Here is an 18,273-nt window from a genome sequence, read left to right on the forward strand (position 1 = left end):
AGTTTAAAGGATAAGGCAGAAGCGTAGTCAATAGCAGTCCAGGTTTGGTACACAGATAAACATAGCAGTTGCAGGAGGCTCAGGAGAGTTGCTGGACTATGGCTGGATGCACAATAATCTGGCAAAGAGGGAGTGTCAAGGCTTCACTAAATAGGCAGTTCAAGGCTCTGGTCAATTAGGTAATCAAGGCATGGATCAAGGAACAAAACTGTGGAACTGATTCAGAACTGGAGCTGTCCAGAAGGCCAGTAGCTCAGTGGGAAGAGCTACTGCCTGGGATACAAGAGGTTCTGGGTTCGGATCCTGACAGCCCCCCTTTACAGAAATGTCTACAGCAGAGCCCCCCTTTACAGGAACGTCTATAGCAGAGGCCCCCTTTACAGAAATGTCTACAGAAGAGCCCCCCTGTACAGAAATGTCTACAGCAGAGCCCCCTTAACAGAAATGTCTACAGCAGAGCCCCCTTTACAGAAACGTCTACAGCAGAGCCCCCTTTACAGAAATGTCTACAGCAGAGCCCCCTTTACAGAAATGTCTACAGCAGAGCCCCCCTTTACAGAAATGTCTACAGCAGAGCCTCCCTGTACAGAAATGTCTACAGCAGAGCCCCCCTTTACAGAAATGTCTACAGCAGAGCCCCATTTACAGAAATGTCTATAGCAGAGCCCCCCTGTACAGAAATGTCTATAGCAGAACCCCCTGTACAGAAATGTCTACAGCAGAGCCCCCTTAACAGAAATGTCTACAGCAGAGCCCCCCTTTACAGGAACGTCTATAGCAGAGGCCCCCTTTACAGAAATGTCTACAGAAGAGCCCCCCTTTACAGGAAAGTCTATAGCAGAGGCCCCCTTTACAGAAATGTCTACAGCAGAGCCCCCCTGTACAGAAATGTCTACAGCAGAGCCCCCCTTAACAGAAATGTCTACAGCAGAGGCCCCCTTTACAGAAACGTCTACAGCAGAGCCCCCTTTACAGAAATGTCTACAGCAGAGCCCCCTTTACAGAAATGTCTATAGCAGAGCCCCCCTGTACAGAAATGTCTATAGCAGAGCCCCCTTGTACAGAAATGTCTACAGCAGAGCCCCCCTGTACAGAAATGTCTACAGCAGAGCCCCCTTTACAGAAATGTCTACAGCAGAGCCCCCTTTACAGAAATGTCTACATCTAAGCCCCATTTACAGAAATGTCTATAGCAGAGCCCCCCTGTACAGAAATGTCTACAGCAGAGCCCCCCTTTACAGAAATGTCTACAGCAGAGCCCCCTTAACAGAAATGTCTACAGCAGAGCCCCCCTTTACAGGAACGTCTATAACAGAGGCCCCCTTTACAGAAATGACTACAGAAGAGCCCCCTTAACAGAAATGTCTACAGCAGAGCCCCCCTTTACAGAAATGTCTACAGCAGAGCCCCCTTAACAGAAATGTCTACAGCAGAGCCCCCCTTTACAGGAACGTCTATAGCAGAGGCCCCCTTTACAGAAATGACTACAGAAGAGCCCCCTTAACAGAAATGTCTACAGCAGAGCCCCCCTTAACAGAAATGTCTACAGCAGAGGCCCCCTTTACAGAAACGTCTACAGCAGAGCCCCCCTGTACAGAAATGTCTACAGCAGAGCCCCCTTTACAGAAATGTCTACAGCAGAGCCCCCTTTACAGAAATGTCTACAGCAGAGCCCCCCTTTACAGAAATGTCTACAGCAGAGCCCCCCTGTACAGAAATGTCTACAGCAGAGCCCCCCTTTACAGAAATGTCTACAGCAGAGCCCCATTTACAGAAATGTCTACAGCAGAGCCCCCCTGTACAGAAATGTCTACAGCAGAGCCCCCCTGTACAGAAATGTCTATAGCAGAGCCCCCCTGTACAGAAATGTCTACAGCAGAGCCCCCTTAACAGAAATGTCTACAGCAGAGCCCCCCTTTACAGAAATGTCTACAGCAGAGCCCCCCTGTACAGAAATGTCTACCGCAGAGCCCCCCTTTACAGAAATGTCTACAGCAGAGCCCCCCTGTACAGAAATGTCTACAGCAGAGCCTCATTTACAGAAATGTCTATAGCAGAGCCCCCCTGTACAGAAATGTCTACAGCAGAGCCCCCTGTACAGAAATGTCTACAGCAGAGCCCCCCTGTACAGAAATGTCTACAGCAGAGCCCCCCTTTACAGAAATGTCTACAGCAGAGCCCCCCTGTACAGAAATGTCTACAGCAGAGCCCCCCTGTACAGAAATGTCTACATCAGAGCCCCCCTTTACAGAAATGTCTACAGCAGAGCCCCCCTGTACAGAAATGTCTACAGCAGAGCCCCCCTGTACAGAAATGTCTACAGCAGAGCCCCCCTTTACAGAAATGTCTACAGCAGAGCCCCCTGTACAGAAATGTCTACAGCAGAGCCCCCCTGTACAGAAATGTCTACAGCAGAGCCCCCCTGTACAGAAATGTCTACAGCAGAGCCCCCCTTTACAGAAATGTCTACAGCAGAGCCCCCCTGTACAGAAATGTCTACAGCAGAGCCCCCCTGTACAGAAATGTCTACAGCAGAGCCCCCTGTACAGAAATATCTACAGCAGAGCCCCCTGTACAGAAATGTCTACAGCAGAGCCCCCCTTTACAGAAATGCTCACAGCAGAGCCCCCTTTTATTGAAATGGCCACAGCAGAAACAGCCCCCCATAAATGAAATGTCTACAGCAGGGCTCCCCCCCTCCCCCTTTACAGAAATTTCCACATAAGAGCTCCTTGTAAAAAAAAAAAAAAAAAGTGGCTGGGAGAAGAAGTTGGAGGTAAGTATAATGGGGGTTTTTAACATGAAACCGCAGGGATGTCCATATAGGGCCCATGTATGGGCGGTTGTGGGCCCCTGGGAAGCCGAGGAGCCCGCGCATATCACCTATATGAAGATCCACCATTTTACAAGGTGAGAGTCCGCCCCATGACCTCGATACCTTGTGACCTCTAGGCTCCACTTGTTTCTCAGCCCCTTCTCTCCCTCTATTCTCCTTCTATCCATCCTGAGTATAACATAAGCTCCAGCTTTTCCCGGATATCACTACACATAGATATGAGATTATACGTCACCTTTAGGTGTCCATGGAGAGTAACACCAGATGCTGTCCGGTATCGAGTTATCGTAGCAGCAGTTCTTCTTCTTCATGCACTCGTCTCTCGTTATTCCTTTGTATCCACATTCATTTCTGATATCAGGCTGCACATCGCACATATCTGTATCAGAGGAGAGACAGGACCTTCTTATACATCACATTATACACATTACTCTCAGGCCACACATATATAACATGGGGTCACACTGCACGACCCCCCGGGCATCAGTATATCATGTATAGATATGACATTTTTGTAGAAGGTATTAAACTTTCTAGCAGCGCCCCCACAGGGTAGATAAAGTATTACACAATTTGTGTCACCAATCAATCTCTGCACATAACATCTAACTGACCCCTTCCTCCTTATTGGTTAATGTTTTGTGCCTTCTATGTATATGTGACACTTACATTCGACAGGTAAGTAGGCGTCTGCCCCCAGGATGAGGATGGAGACCACCCAGCAGACGGTGAGACGTCCCATTGCTCTTCCCTCCTGCAGTGTTGGGATCTCCTTATATCTGCGCTCTGTTGGCTTTATTGGCAGTGATATATATGAAGCTTGTGACTGAAGCTCAGAAGAGGAGGATGAAGAAGACGCCTGCGAAGGCTGATGTGACGTGGCACGGACAGACCTCTGTGTACAGGTCGCCTTGTACTTTCCTAGAGATGAGACACATCCGACTAATATCTGCTGGAATTATCTCCCTGTGTCTGGAGACACCGATAGACATAACTGCTACCACCAGGGACGGACCCAAAAATATGTGTACAATTTAGTAACTTTTCCCATGAATTTGGCATTGGGGTCTCTGATACTAGTGCCCCCATTCCTGCTCTTACTGAGGCTACATTCACACTACCGTATGGGGGACGTATATACAGCCAATATAGACGGCAATGGGCACACGACGCCCTACGGGAGCGGTACGGTGCAGCACACGTGCGCAATGTATCTCTATGGAGAGGGGCGGGGTGAGCTGCGCTCACCTCCTCCTCCTCTCCCATGCACTGCCGTTGCCCGCTACGGTATGGTACGGGCGGGCAACGGCAGTGTGAATGTAGCCTTAGAGGTAAAAATGTGCCTGGTGCTGATGTGACGCTGTTATATTTCCCAGGGGGATACAATTATTGACAACGGTTTCTCCTTTTTTGGGTTAAAAAAGCCCCCCTCCCTTATGACCAGTAATAGCCCCTCCCTTATGACCAGTATAAGCCCCTCCCTTATGACCAGTATTAGCCCCTTCCTTATGACCAGTATTAGCCCCTCCCTTATGACCAGTATTAGCCCCTTCCTTATGACCAGTATTAGCCCCTCCCTTATGACCAGTATTAGCCCCTCCCTTATGACCAGTATTAGCCCCTCCCTTATGACCAGTATTACCCCCTCAATTATGACCAGTATTAGCCCCGCCCTTATAACCAGTACTAGCCCTTCCCTTATGACCAGTATTAGCTCCTGTAGATGAGGCGTCAGTCCCTATGTATTGTGTGTCCCCATGTACAGGTCTCCGTGTCCTCGTCACATGTATCTGTCCTGTCTCCATCCCTTTTATCCTTAACTGATTTACAGAGTTTCTGATCTTTGCTTGTTGAGTTTCCAGATTGTTCTTCAATATTTGTGCGGAGTTATTAAATGCCAACGACATCTTAAAGGGAACCTGTCACTTGTGTAAGAGTTAATACAAAGAACATGAAAATCAAGAGAATCTCCCATGAAGGCAATGATGAAGCTCATACACGGAGAGCAGGGACTATAAAGCTTCTAGGGATTTAACTTCTTACATACCGGGATGATATTTCATTAGATGATTCCGCTCTGTTAACAGATAACTTTTTAAATATTATCTCGGTCTGTAAGTAGTTAAGGCATAGGCAACTTTAGCGATTTCTCCTTATTTGCCTGCAGGATTACAGAGATGAGTGGAAGGAAGGAAAAACTGTTTATTCTTTAATCAAATATATAATTATTACTATTTTTAACATTTATAAAATTATTTTGGAAGTTGAGGTATGTTCCAAGCTTGGTATCATCTATGACTACAAGAATTTACATTCTTGCTCTTTCACCTCAATTTAAAGTAACTGAAGACAATTTTCATCTTTAAAACTTAAAGTGTAACTTCAGCTTAGTGAATAGTTAATCTCATATATCATCAGTATCTGTCAAAATAGTCAATTTTTTTATATGTATATATATATATATTTGCACTTGGCAGTGTATATAATTCTGCTTTCCCTCCCAACTCACATAAACAGCCAATAAATAAGGAGAAGCTGACAAAGTTTCTTGAGACTTAAAATCAATCTGTCAGCAGCAATGTAATTTTTAGCTGGTGACAGGATCCAGAATTATTTCAGTAGTTCATATAAGTTTAATTCCCAGAAGAGGGGGGGGGCTGCATGCTGCATGTGCCTGTGTCATTCTCCTCTGCTCCAGTGTATTCCAGCTCCCTCCCCCCCCCCCCCCCACTTCCTGCCATGTGCAGCCAAAAAGCAGAGGAGGGGGGTGGTGACAAATGCTGTGTCCGAATGCTGACAAAGACATTTTTCACATCTGCATAGAATAGGCGATTGGAACCTGTCACCAGCTAAAAATTGCACACCTGGTGAAAGGTTAGTTTTTAATTCATCCAATGACTCAATCAAGTTACATGCTGAGCAGATCTATCAAGTGAAATAATATCTAGGCGTGTAAGGAGTTAAGCTTTAGCTTCTGCCTCATCTATCTGCTGTGTAGGGACTGCACAATAGCTTTCACCGCTCCTCTCTATATCCCTTACTTACCCATCCAAACAGAAGAGAGCTGTTACATTGGGCTATCTCTGAAAACATATACAGAGAAATCTTTGGAAGTGACGTTTAGGGGACTTAAAATACCTGACACCTTATCTTTAACCCTGTACACTGTATCATCTGTCCCAGCATCATCTTCTGTCTACAGAAAGCGGCTTATAAGGCATTGATTTCCATTTGTGCGTTTTGTTTGTGAACTGTGGCTAAGTTTGCTGCTGTACTTGAACTATTTAACTATAGCCAGTTCCTCTGCAGCTTAGTCCTGTCCAGCAACACGTTAACTTAAGTGCTGGATGGCCGGTCCATCAGCTGCTGGGGGCGGTGTCCAGGAGCTCCATTATATATCTGGCCATTTCCATTACACCTTGCTGGTTTTATTAGGCTCCTGAAACCTTTCCTTTAAAGGAAACTTACTATTTGCTTTTATGCATTATGAAGCAAACATACCTTGAGAATGCTGTAGCTACACTGATGCAGGTACATATCTTGTTTAATCCTTGAGCTGAGTGGTTTTGCTGAACAAACAATTATAACATGCAGGACCTTGGGAAAGCTGGGACAGGCTGGCTGACACATTACACAGAGCTTGGAATTGCAAATGGAGGTTAGTCAAGGATAACTAATCAACTGGAGCTGGATCACTCATACACAGCAGCTGGGGGGGACGGTGCAGCAATTGATTATTCTGTCTGGCAGGGAGAAAAGTGATTGCATCATCATCTCCTGCAGAGAAAAACTCACGTGCTAGGACAAGCGCTGAAGCAGCCATAGAAGGGGCGGAGCTTCATTATCATAATATTATATCTGTTTTATCAGCTCAGGGAGTAGCCAAGATATGGTCCTGCATCAGTGTAGCTACAGCATTCTTAAGGTATGTTTGCTTCATACTGTATCACATCACATGGTAGGTTTCTTTTAAGGTAAATGGCTGTTTTATGTGTGAATCTACAAATGTCATTTATTTGACTAAAAATGTCCTTGTGGTCTGCTGTATATCGGGGAAATGATCCCACAGGCATGTAATAGAGTTGGCAAACATAAGTAACCATTAGATGTTAGGATTTATTCCAACCAATTCCTCAACATTTTCATAATAATACTTTACTTATATAACGCACACAGAGCTTGTCACATCAGTCCCTGTCCCTAATAGGGCTCACAATCTAATCTTCCTACCAGTATGTTTTGGAGTGTGGGAGGAAACCGGAGGACCCAGAGGAAACCCACACAAACACGGAGAGAACATTCAAAAACTGTAGATGTTGAACTAGATGGGATTTGAACCCAGGACCCCAGCACTGCAAGGCTATAGTGCTAACCACTGAGCCACTGTGCTGCCCAAAATTTTCATAGACAAGTGTCCTTTGGATATAAAACCAATCATGGCAGCTAAACACCTGTGGAACATAGGAGATGGCATATTTGCCCTGAAGGGCGCCCCCTACTGTGTTATCATCAAGGTGTCAACCAGTTGCACTGACAGATTGGAGCCTATAATAACAGAAAGGTATATTCTCAATATATAGCCATGGTGAAGTCTGCCAGTATATTGTATACATTATAACACCCTAGAGACCATGAAGAAGTAGTAAGCAGCTCATTGCTTAGAGAGCAGAGCACAGCAGTGTGAGGACACGCCCCAGTATAATACTGGACTATTATTCCATGTATCACAGCTCTGCTATTACTACAAGCTACATACACAAAGCTCTGATGACACATCTCTCCAGTACATAACACTGGCTGCAGTCTGGATGGTCTCACCTGCTGATACCTTTTATTTCATAAAGGAAGAAAACATTTTTTAAGAAGACAAGACAACGCTGCAGATGTTTATGAGAGATTGTTTATGTGAGATGTGCACACTGCACTGCTGATACAGGTGGTGTCCGAAGTCAGTATTTTGGTCAGCAGTGACGGCGCAAAATCTTTGTTTTCAATGACAATCACTGGTAAAAAGAGAGAAAGATGTGTTAAAATCAGGTAAGAAATAGTCATTCCCAGCAGCTTCACTGCAATCTTCTATATATCCACTCCCATAATCCACTTCTACTTCCATCTTCTATATATATATATCCACTCCAATCATCCTCTACTACTTCAATCTTCTATTATATCCAATTTGTATGTAAGTCGATTGAAGCCCCAGCAAAATGAATTTTTGGTCCATTTGACAATTGGATTTTAAAAATGTTGGATTCTCATAAGAACCAGGATTAACACTAAAACTTAATTACAGACGCCTGTGATAACTGTTATAGCTGATTATTGTAGCCTAAGGCTAAAGTACAGTAAATTACCAACATCCAGAGGTCCGTATGTAACTAGGGGTCGTCTGTAAGTCGGGTGTTCTTAAGTAGGGGACCGTCTGTATCACTCCCGCCATCCTCTATTTCTCGTACCAGCTGTATATCCAGTATAGCAGTACAAGACTATAGTGATATACTGAAAGCGCCATTACTACCCTGGCAGCACTGCCCCTCCCAATCTATTAAAGGGCAATTCCATCATCAGAATATCATATAGAAATTACCATAATGTCCGGGTAGAAACACCGAAGCGCTTTGGGATCACTAGAGTCGTAGCAGCAGCCCTTCTAGTTGCATTGATCTTTTGTGATGCCGGGGAACCCACAGTCCACTCTCGGTGCATATTCTTTGCATCGGATGATGACTGTAGGAAGGAATGGATATCATGTGACAAGGAGCCTGCTGGGGGTTGTAGTACAATGTGAGGCTGCAATCTTGAAATCAATGCTTATCCAATAATAGATCTCTACAATTAAAATCCATCAGAGACACTTACTCATAGATCCAGGTATAGTTGGAGGCAGGATGTGCTGAGGGAGCAGGGGCAGGGTGAGATGTGCTTCTGTACGGTGTAACAGCCTGTTGAAGCTGCATCCTCTGTCTCTGCAGGTCCTGGGTTCCTGGATAACCGCAGTCTACTCTGGCTTTGCATTTGGCTGAATTATATTTGAGGCTACCTACTGTAGACTACCATATACACTCACCGGCCACTTTATTAGGTACACTTGTCCAACTGCTCGTTAACACTTAATTTCTAATCAGCCAATCACATGGCGGCAACTCAGTGCATTTAGGCATGTAGACATGGTCAAGACAATCTCCTGCAGTTCTCCCGAGCATCAGTATGGGGAAGAAAGGTGATTTGTGGCCTTTGAACGTGGCATGGTTGTTGGTGCCAGAAGGGCTGGTCTGAGTATTTCAGAAACTGCTGATCTACTGGGATTTTCACGCACAACCATCTCTAGGGTTTACAGAGAATGGTCCGAAAAAGAAAAAACATCCAGTGAGCGGCAGTTCTGTGGGCGGAAATGCCTTGTTGATGCCAGAGGTCAGAGGAGAATGGGCAGACTGGTTCGAGCTGATAGAAAGGCAACAGTGACTCAAATCGCCACCCGTTACAACCAAGGTAGGCAGAAGAGCATCTCTGAACGCACAGTACGTCCAACTTTGAGGCAGATGGGCTACAGCAGCAGAAGACCACACCGGGTGCCACTCCTTTCAGCTAAGAACAGGAAACTGAGGCTACAATTTGCACAAGCTCATCGAAATTGGACAGTAGAAGATTGGAAAAACGTTGCCTGGTCTGATGAGTCTCGATTTCTGCTGCGACATTCGGATGGTAGGGTCAGAATTTGGTGTCAACAACAGGAAAGCATGGATCCATCCTGCCTTGTATCAGCGGGTCAGGCTGGTGGTGGTGGTGTCATGGTGTCTTTGGGCCCCTTGGTACAACGCCACAGCCTACCTGAGTATTGTTGCTGACCATGTCCATCCCTTTATGAGCACAATGTACCCTGTAACATCTGATGGCTACTTTCAGCAGGATAATGCGCCATGTCATAAAGCTGGAATCATCTCAGACTGGTTTCTTGAACATGACAATGAGGTCACTGGACACAAATGGCCTCCACAGTCACCAGATCTCAATCCAATAGAGCATCTTTGGGATGTGGTGGAACGGGAGATTCGCATCATGGATGTGCAGCCGACAAATCTGCGGCAACTGTGTGATGCCATCATGTCAATATGGACCAAAATCTCTGAGGAGCTTCCAGCACCTTGTTGTATCTATGCCACGAAGAATTGAGGCAGTTCTGAAGGCAAAAGGGGGTCCAACCCGTTACTAGCATGGTGTACCTAATAAAGTGGCCGGTGAGTGTATATATATATATTAGAAGAATAGTCGTGTCCCTGGGAGAAGGTACAGCTTCATTGTGGTCACATCGACTCAAGTCTGATGTGCCCTATTATCACTTTATACCATGTGAGAGTCCGCCCTATGACCTCGATGCCTTGTAACCCCCCAGGCTGCACTTAGTATAACATAAGCTCCAGCTTTCCACTACAGATAGATATGAGATGAATAATACGTCACCTTGGGGTGTCCATGGAATATAACACCAGATGCTGTCAGGTCTCCAGTTATCGAAGCAGCAGCCCCTCTTCACGCACTCGTCTGCTGTGATTCCATTGTGTCCACAAGCCTTTCTGTAATAGGGCTGCAGCGCACATCTATCTGTGTCACAGGAGAGACAGGACCTTCTTATACATCACATTATACACATTTCCATTACTCTCAGGCTACACATTTATAACATGGGGTCACACTGCACGACCCCCCAGGCATCAGATGGATTTTGTGGCAGATACCCCACAATTTACACTGAAATTATGACACCAATCAATCTCTGCACATAACATCTAACCGAACCCTTTCTTCTTATTGGTTAAATTTTTCTGCCTTTTATGTATAGGTGACACTTACAGCTGGGAGGTAAGTAGTAGGCTTCTGCCCCCAGGATGAGGATGGAGACCACCCAGCAGACGGTGAAACCTCCCATTGCTCTTCTCTCTTGCAGTGTTGGGATCTCCTTATATCTGCGCTCTGTTGGCTTTATTGGCAGTGATATATATGAAGCTTGTGACTGAAGCTCAGAAGAGGAGGATGAAGAAGACGCCTGCGAAGGCTGATGTGACGTGGCACGGACAGACCTCTGTGTGCAGGTCGCCTTGTACTTTCCTAGAGATGAGACACATCCGACTAATATCTGCTGGAATTATCTCCCTGTGTCTGGAAACACCGATAGACATAACTGCTACCACCAGGGACGGACCCAAAAATATGTGTACAATTTAGTAACTTTTCCCATGTATTTGGCACTGGGATCTCAGATACTAGTGCCCCCCATTCCTCCTCCGGTGCTGATGCCTGGTACTGATTTCTGCCAAGGTTTCTCTTGGGGTTAAACCACTTCTATTCTTAATTTTCCTCCTGCCCCTCCCTTATGACCAGTATTATCCCCTCCCTTATGACCAGTATTAGCCCCTCCCTTATGACCAGTATTAGCCTCTCCCTTATGACCAGTATTAGCCCCTCCTTTATGACCAGTATTAGCCCCTCCCTTATGACCAGTATTAGCCCCTCCTTTATGACCAGTATTAGCCCCTCCCTTATGACCAGTATTAGCCCCTCCTTTATGACCAGTATTAGCCCCTCCCTCACGACCAGTATTACCTCCTGCAGATGAGGTGTCAGTCCCTTAGATATAGGACTCGGAGGCTCCGCTGTATTGTGTGTCCCCATGTACAGGTCTCCGTGTCCTCGTCACATGTATCTGTCCTGTCTCCATCCCTTTTATCCTTAACTGATTTACTGAGTTTTCACCCCTAGACCTTTGCTTGTAGAGTTTCCAAATTGTTCTTCAATGTTAATGCAAAATTATTACATTCCAACAAGATTGTAAAGGGAACCTGTCACCCGTGTAATTAAAGGATTATAACATAGAACAAGAACATCAAGAGAATCTCCCATGAAGACAATCAGGAAGCCCAAACACAGGGAGCAGGGACTAAAGCTTCCAAGGACTTATCTCCTTACAAACCATGATGACATTTCACTCAATAATTCTGCTGTGTAAGGAGATAACTCTCATCCCCATAATGGCATGTCATTGTCGGCACGCATGCGACCGGAGAAATTTCTAGAAAGGACATTTCTTTCCCTACCTGAGGGGTTGTTAGTCTAATGGGGTAAAACCTGGTGACAGGTTCCCTTTAATGATTTGTAGACTAAGAAGAGCAATAACAAGACTTCCCCCGGAGCAGACATCTATGTGACCTATTAAAGAATTTGCTACAATCCCAGATACAATTTCTTTGTTTCTGTAGATTTGTACCTTCCTACAGAATGGAGCAGCTGATACCTGGTCTTCTGTGGAAAATGCCCCCTATGCCTACGAGGGGAGTTACTGGGTGGGATACGACAATCAGAGGAGTTTCCAAATAAAGGTAAGTACAAAAATGAAAAATGTAAAAAAGGGGAAAACCAGAACCTCACATCCACGCATTATACAATGATCTATCGCGGCGAGGCTACATGAACAAAACTGAATCTTTCGGGGTTCTTTCGATCACATTCCATGAGCCACTAACATCTTCATGGTGACCTCATTTTAGTGGGTTCCTACACTAGTGAATGGCAGATGAAGAACTACTTTGCTGCGGCCATGATTTATTCAATCGACCACTGGTAGTTTCTGTAACCAGGGCAAATACCCGCTAATCTCCAAGCTGAAGAGCACCCTAGGCATCCAAGGTAAGTATCATGTTTATACGTAGACACTGGCCCAGATATATTAAGGTGCCGGGCCAGTTTTTTGTTTAAGTTTGCACAAAAAAGTGTCTTTGGAAGTTGCACATGTATTTATGAGGTGTTTGCGCCACTTTTGCATTGCAGTTGCATTTTGTCCGACACTTTATAAAACTGTGCACCGGAAGGGGCGTGATGGTGCTTAGTCGGAGTTTGTGCGGCGCCACAATTGTATCACAACAACATGAAGCAAAGTACCAAGAAAAAATGGTAGTGTGTCACATCCTGAAAACTGACCGAATTAACCAAGAGCATGTGGCACTATTATATAATGGGGCTTATTTACTAAGGGTTCGCACGCGCAGCGGCGCTGGCTTTTGTGCGACACAAATCGGGGGCCGGGCCATTGGACGATCCGACTGATTTGGACTGTGCGCAGAATTTAACATTCAATTTGTGTCCCATACAATGCACTTACATGCACCAGGAAGAAGAAGGTGAACCCCGGGGGACCTGAGCGGGGAAGCGACACATGCAGGATATCAGGAGCACAATCTACATGAATCGCGGTAAAGTGCTTGATCGTTGGACAATGCACTCTCGGGGAGCTTCGTCGGACAAGTAAGTAAACGTGCTGGATCTACAATCTTAACACATTCCACTCTGTTCCATCACTCTCCACTCTCCTCTGATACTCTACATTTCACCACAAACACCATTACAATGCACGTGGAATGGAGGATCCCGTCAGTAGCCGCGCTGCGACATCCAAAAGCCACTTGCAAAACTCGAGGTAAACTTTTACAATTTTATTGGATCACTACACGTTTCGGCCCCGGTCCGGAGCCTTCCTCAGGTGTAAAATACATATACTTTTATGCATGTATTCACACATAAATATATACAATAAATGTCGGCTGACGTCTGATGACGTACAGCGGAAGTGACATCACAAAAAAGACAATAAAGGAAAAAAACTGGGGGAGTTTCTATACATAAAATTACATAAAAACATTGCTTCTAGAGATGAGCGAGCACTAAAATGCTCGGGTACTCGTTATTCGAGACGAACTTTTCCCGATGCTCGAGTGCTCGTCTCGAATAACGAGCCCCATTGAAGTCAATGGGAGACTCGAGCATTTTTCAAGGGGACCAAGGCTCTGCACAGGGAAGCTTGGCCAAACACCTGGGAACCTCAGAAAAGGATGGAAACACCACGGAAATGGACAGGAAACAGCAGGGGCAGCATGCATGGATGCCTCTGAGGCTGCATAATCGCACCATTATGCCAAAATTATGGGCAACAGCATGGCCATGACAGAGTGACAGAATGAAGCTAGATAGCATCTAAAACATCCAATAATTGACCCTGACACTATAGGGGACGGCATGCAGAGGCAGCAGCGGCAGGCTAGAGAGTGTCATGGCGACATACCCTAAATGGACTCAGGCTTCAAACCAATGGGTGGCAGAGAGGAACCAAAGGAGGTGAGCAAGAAGCGCTCAAATAATATCGGTACAGGGTAAAAGTTTGCCAGTATATTTTGTGGATTACACAGCAGGGTGGCGACAAAGTTAACATGGAAGCCATGAAAACAACCCAAAATTCTGCCTGACACAGCTCGTTTGATAAGGGGACCATGTATGGAGGCAGTGAACTAGTAGAAGATTAAAGGTGCTGCAGTTAAAACTATGTTAGTTGGATCTTGGCATGGAGCTGGCGCTCCGCTGCCAGGCGAGCTTTCGCCAATCCAAGCCCGTGTCTCTAGGCTACTCCCCAAACAGCACTTCTAAGAACCTTTTGTATAAAATCAAGTGTAGTAGCGTTCTTATAAGTTTGGGATATGGCGGGTGAGGGGAATGTAAACAGATGCGCAAGAAGCGCTGAAATAATATCGGTAAATGATAAAAGTTTGCCAGTATATTTTGTGGATTACACAGCAGGGTGGCGACAAAGTTAACAACTTTGATGTGGAATCCATGAAAACAACCCAAATTTCTGCCTGACACACCTCGTTTGATAAAGGGACGATGTATGGAGGCAGCTATATGGACGACTTTTGGAGGTAGCAATGGAGACAACGTGTGGAGGCTGCTATGGAGACAATTTAATTTGGATAGTGCCTGTATGTGGCAGTCCAAAAAAGTTTTCAAACCAGAGGAGCAGGTAGGTGGCCCTCCAGAAAAATTAAATAGATTGAGTGCCTGTATGTGGCAGTCCAAAAAAGTTTTCAAACCAGAGGAGCAGGTAGGTGGCCCTCCAGAAAAATGGAATAGATTGAGTGCCTGTATGTGGCAGTCCAAAAAAGTTTTCAAACCAGAGGAGCAGGTAGGTGGCCCTCCAGAAAAATGGAATAGATTGAGTGCCTGTATGTGGCAGTCCCAAAAAGTTTTCAAACCAGAGGAGCAGGTAGGTGGCCCTCCAGAAAAATGGAATAGATTGAGTGCCTGTATGTGGCAGTCCAAAAAAGTTTTCAAACCAGAGGAGCAGGTAGGTGGCCCTCCAGAAAAATGGAATAGATTGAGTGCCTGTATGTGGCAGTCCAAAAAAGTTTTCAAACCAGAGGAGCAGGTAGGTGGCCCTCCAGAAAAATGGAATAGATTGAGTGCCTGTATGTGGCATTCCAAAAAAGTTTTCAAACCAGAGGAGCAGGTAGGTGGCCCTCCAGAAAAATGGAATAGATTGAGTGCCTGTATGTGGCAGTCCAAAAAAGTTTTCAAACCAGAGGAGCAGGTAGGTGGCCCTCCAGAAAAATGAAATAGATTGAGTGCCTGTATGTGGCAGTCCAAAAAAGTTTTCAAACCAGAGGAGCAGGTAGGTGGCCCTCCAGAAAAATTGAATAGATTGAGTGCCTGTATGTGGCACTCCCAAAAATTGTTTAAAACAGAGGACCGGGTCGGTGGCCCTCCAGAAAAATTAAATGCATAAAGTACTATAGCTAGAGCCAGTGGGCCCTGTCAAAAAATAGCCAGTTTCCTCTGCTTTAGTGTACAAAGAGGAGAAGAAGGAGGAAAATGAGGAGGAGGAGGAGTGGATAAATTATTCAGGTTGAGCTTCCTTCACCTGGTGGAGATTGGAAATTATGAGAAATCCAGGCTTTATTCATCTTAATAAGCGTCAGCCTGTCAGCGCTGTCAGTCGACAGGCGTGTACGCTTATCGGTGATGATGCCACCAGCTGCACTGAAAACCCGCTCGGACAAGACGCTAGCGGCAGGGCAGGCAAGAACCTCCAAGGCGTACAGCGCCAGTTCGTGCCACATGTCCAGCTTTGAAACCCAGTAGTTGTAGGGAGCTGTGTGATCATTTAGGACGATGGTATGGTCAGCTACGTACTCCCTCACCATCTTTCTGTAAAGATCAGCCCTACTCTGCCGAGACTGGGGACAGGTGACAGTGTCTTGCTGGGGTGACATAAAACTGGCAAAGGCCTTGTAAAGCGTACCCGTGCCAGTGCTGGACAAGCTGCCTGCTCGCCTACTCTCCCTCGCTACTTGTCCCGCAGAACTACGCACTCTGCCGCTAGCGCTGTCAGAAGGGAAATACTGTTTCAGCTTGTGAACCAGGGCCTGCTGGTATTCATGCCTTCTCACACTCCTTTCCTCTCCAGGGATGAGAGTGGGAAGATTTTGCTTGTACCGTGGGTCCAGGAGAGTGAATACCCAGTAATCGGTGCTGGAATAAATTCTTTGAACGCGAGGGTCACGGGATAGGCAGCCTAGCATGAAATCTGCCATATGCGCCAGAGTACCAACGCGCAAGAATTCACTCCCCTCACTGGCCTGACTGTCCATTTCCTCCTCCTCCAACTCCTCCAACTCCTCTTCTTCTGCCCATACACGCTGAACAGTGAAGGACTCAACAATGGTCCCCTCTTGTGTCTCGCCAACATTCTCCTCCTCTTCCTCCTCATCCTCCTCCACCTCCACCTCCTCCGATATGCGCTGAGAAACAGACCTAAGGGTGCTTTGGCTATCAACAAGGGAATCTTCTTCCCCCGTCTCTTGTGACGAGCGCAAAGCTTCCGACTTCATGCTGATCAGAGAGTTTTTCAACAGGCCAAGCAGCGGGATGGTGAGGCTGATGATGGCGGCATCGCCACTGACCATCTGTGTTGACTCCTCAAAGTTACTCAGCACCTGACAGATATCAGACATCCACGTCCACTCCTCATTGTAGACTTGAGGAAGCTGACTGACCTGACTACCAGTTCTGGTGGAAGTTGACATCTGGCAGTCTACAATGGCTCGGCGCTGCTGGTAAACTCTGGATAACATGGTCAGTGTTGAATTCCACCTCGTGGGCACGTCGCACAACAGTCGGTGAGCGGGCAGTTGGAGGCGGCGCTGCGCTGCCCTGAGAGTGGCAGCATCTGTGCTGGACTTCCTGAAATGCGCACAGATGCGGCGCACCTTTGTGAGCAAATCAGACAGATTGGGGTATGTCTTGAGGAAACGCTGAACTATGAGATTTAACACATGGGCCAGGCATGGCACATGTGTCAGTCTGCCGAGTTGCAGAGCCGCCACCAGGTTACGGCCGTTGTCACACACAACCATGCCTGGCTTCAGGTTCAGCGGTGCCAGCCACAGATCAGTCTGCGCCGTGATGCCCTGTAATAGTTCTTGGGCGGTGTGCCTTTTATCGCCTAGGCTCAGCAGTTTGAGCACCGCCTGCTGTCGCTTTGCGACGGTACTGCTGCTGTGCCTAGAGCTACCGACTGATGGCGCCATGCCCACGGATGGTAGTTCGGAGGAGGAGGTGGAGGAGGGGTGGGAGGAGGAGGAGGCATAGAAGGCCTGAAACACCTGGACCGAGGTAGGCCCCGCAATCCTCGGCGTCGGCAGTATATGACCAGCCGCAGGGTCAGACTCGGTCCCAGCCTCCACCAAGTTAACCCAATGTGCCGTCAGCGATATATAGTGGCCCTGCCCGGCAGCACTCGTCCACGTGTCCGTGGTCAGGTGGACCTTGTCAGAAACGGCGTTGGTCAGGGCACGGATGATGTTGTCTGACACATGCTGGTGCAGGGCTGGGACGGCACATCGAAAAAGTAGTGGCGGCTGGGGACCGAATACCGAGGGGCGGCCGCCGCCATGAGGTTGCGAAAGGCCTCGGTCTCTACTAGCCTATAGGGCAGCATCTCCAGGCTAATCAATCTGGAGATGTGGACATTAAGGGCTTGGGCGTGCGGGTGGGTTGCACTATATTTGCGTTTCCGCTCCAGCGTCTGGGGTATGGAGAGCTGAACGTTGGTGGATGCTGTGGAGGATCGTGGAGGCGACGATGGGGTTTTTGTGGCAGGGTCCTGGGCAGGGGGCTGACTATCAGCTGACACAGGGGAAGGAGCAGTGGTGTGCACGGCCGGAGGTGAACGAGCTTGTTGCCACTGAGTGGGGTGTTTAGCATTCATATGCCTGCGCATACTGGTGGTAGTTAAGCTATTAGTGGTGGAACCCCTGCTGATCCTGGTTTGGCAAATGTTGCACACCACAGTCCGTCGGTCATCCGGTGTTTCCTTAAAGAACCTCCAGACTTCTGAAAATCTAGCCCTCGTCGCAGGAGCCCTCGCCACGGGAGCTTCACTAGTTGACACATTTGGCGCTGATGCACCTGCTCTGGCCCTGCCTCTCCGTCTGGCCCCACCACTGCCTCTTCCAACCTGTTCTGGTCGAGGACTCTCCTCCGTCTCAGAAGCACTGTGTACACCCGGCCTATCAACCCAGCTTGGGTCTGTCACCTCATCATCCTCCGATCCCTCAGTC

General features: G+C 47.0%; 1 protein-coding gene across 1 annotated transcript in view; it reads right to left on the minus strand.

The window, feature by feature from the left end:
* Window positions 1-18,273, minus strand: part of LOC140119612 (putative gastrointestinal growth factor xP4) — a 46,538-nt gene that overhangs the window by 16,674 nt on the left and 11,591 nt on the right. Inside the window, exons 2-3 of the mRNA XM_072138834.1 lie at window positions 3,506-3,524; window positions 3,072-3,215 (exon numbers count right to left, since the gene is read on the minus strand). Coding sequence (XP_071994935.1) covers window positions 3,072-3,215; window positions 3,506-3,524 — 163 coding nt within the window. The remainder of the gene's footprint in view (window positions 1-3,071; window positions 3,216-3,505; window positions 3,525-18,273) is intronic.

This window comes from Engystomops pustulosus, chromosome 2, assembly GCF_040894005.1.
Source record: "Engystomops pustulosus chromosome 2, aEngPut4.maternal, whole genome shotgun sequence".
NCBI lineage: Eukaryota > Metazoa > Chordata > Amphibia > Anura > Leptodactylidae > Engystomops > Engystomops pustulosus.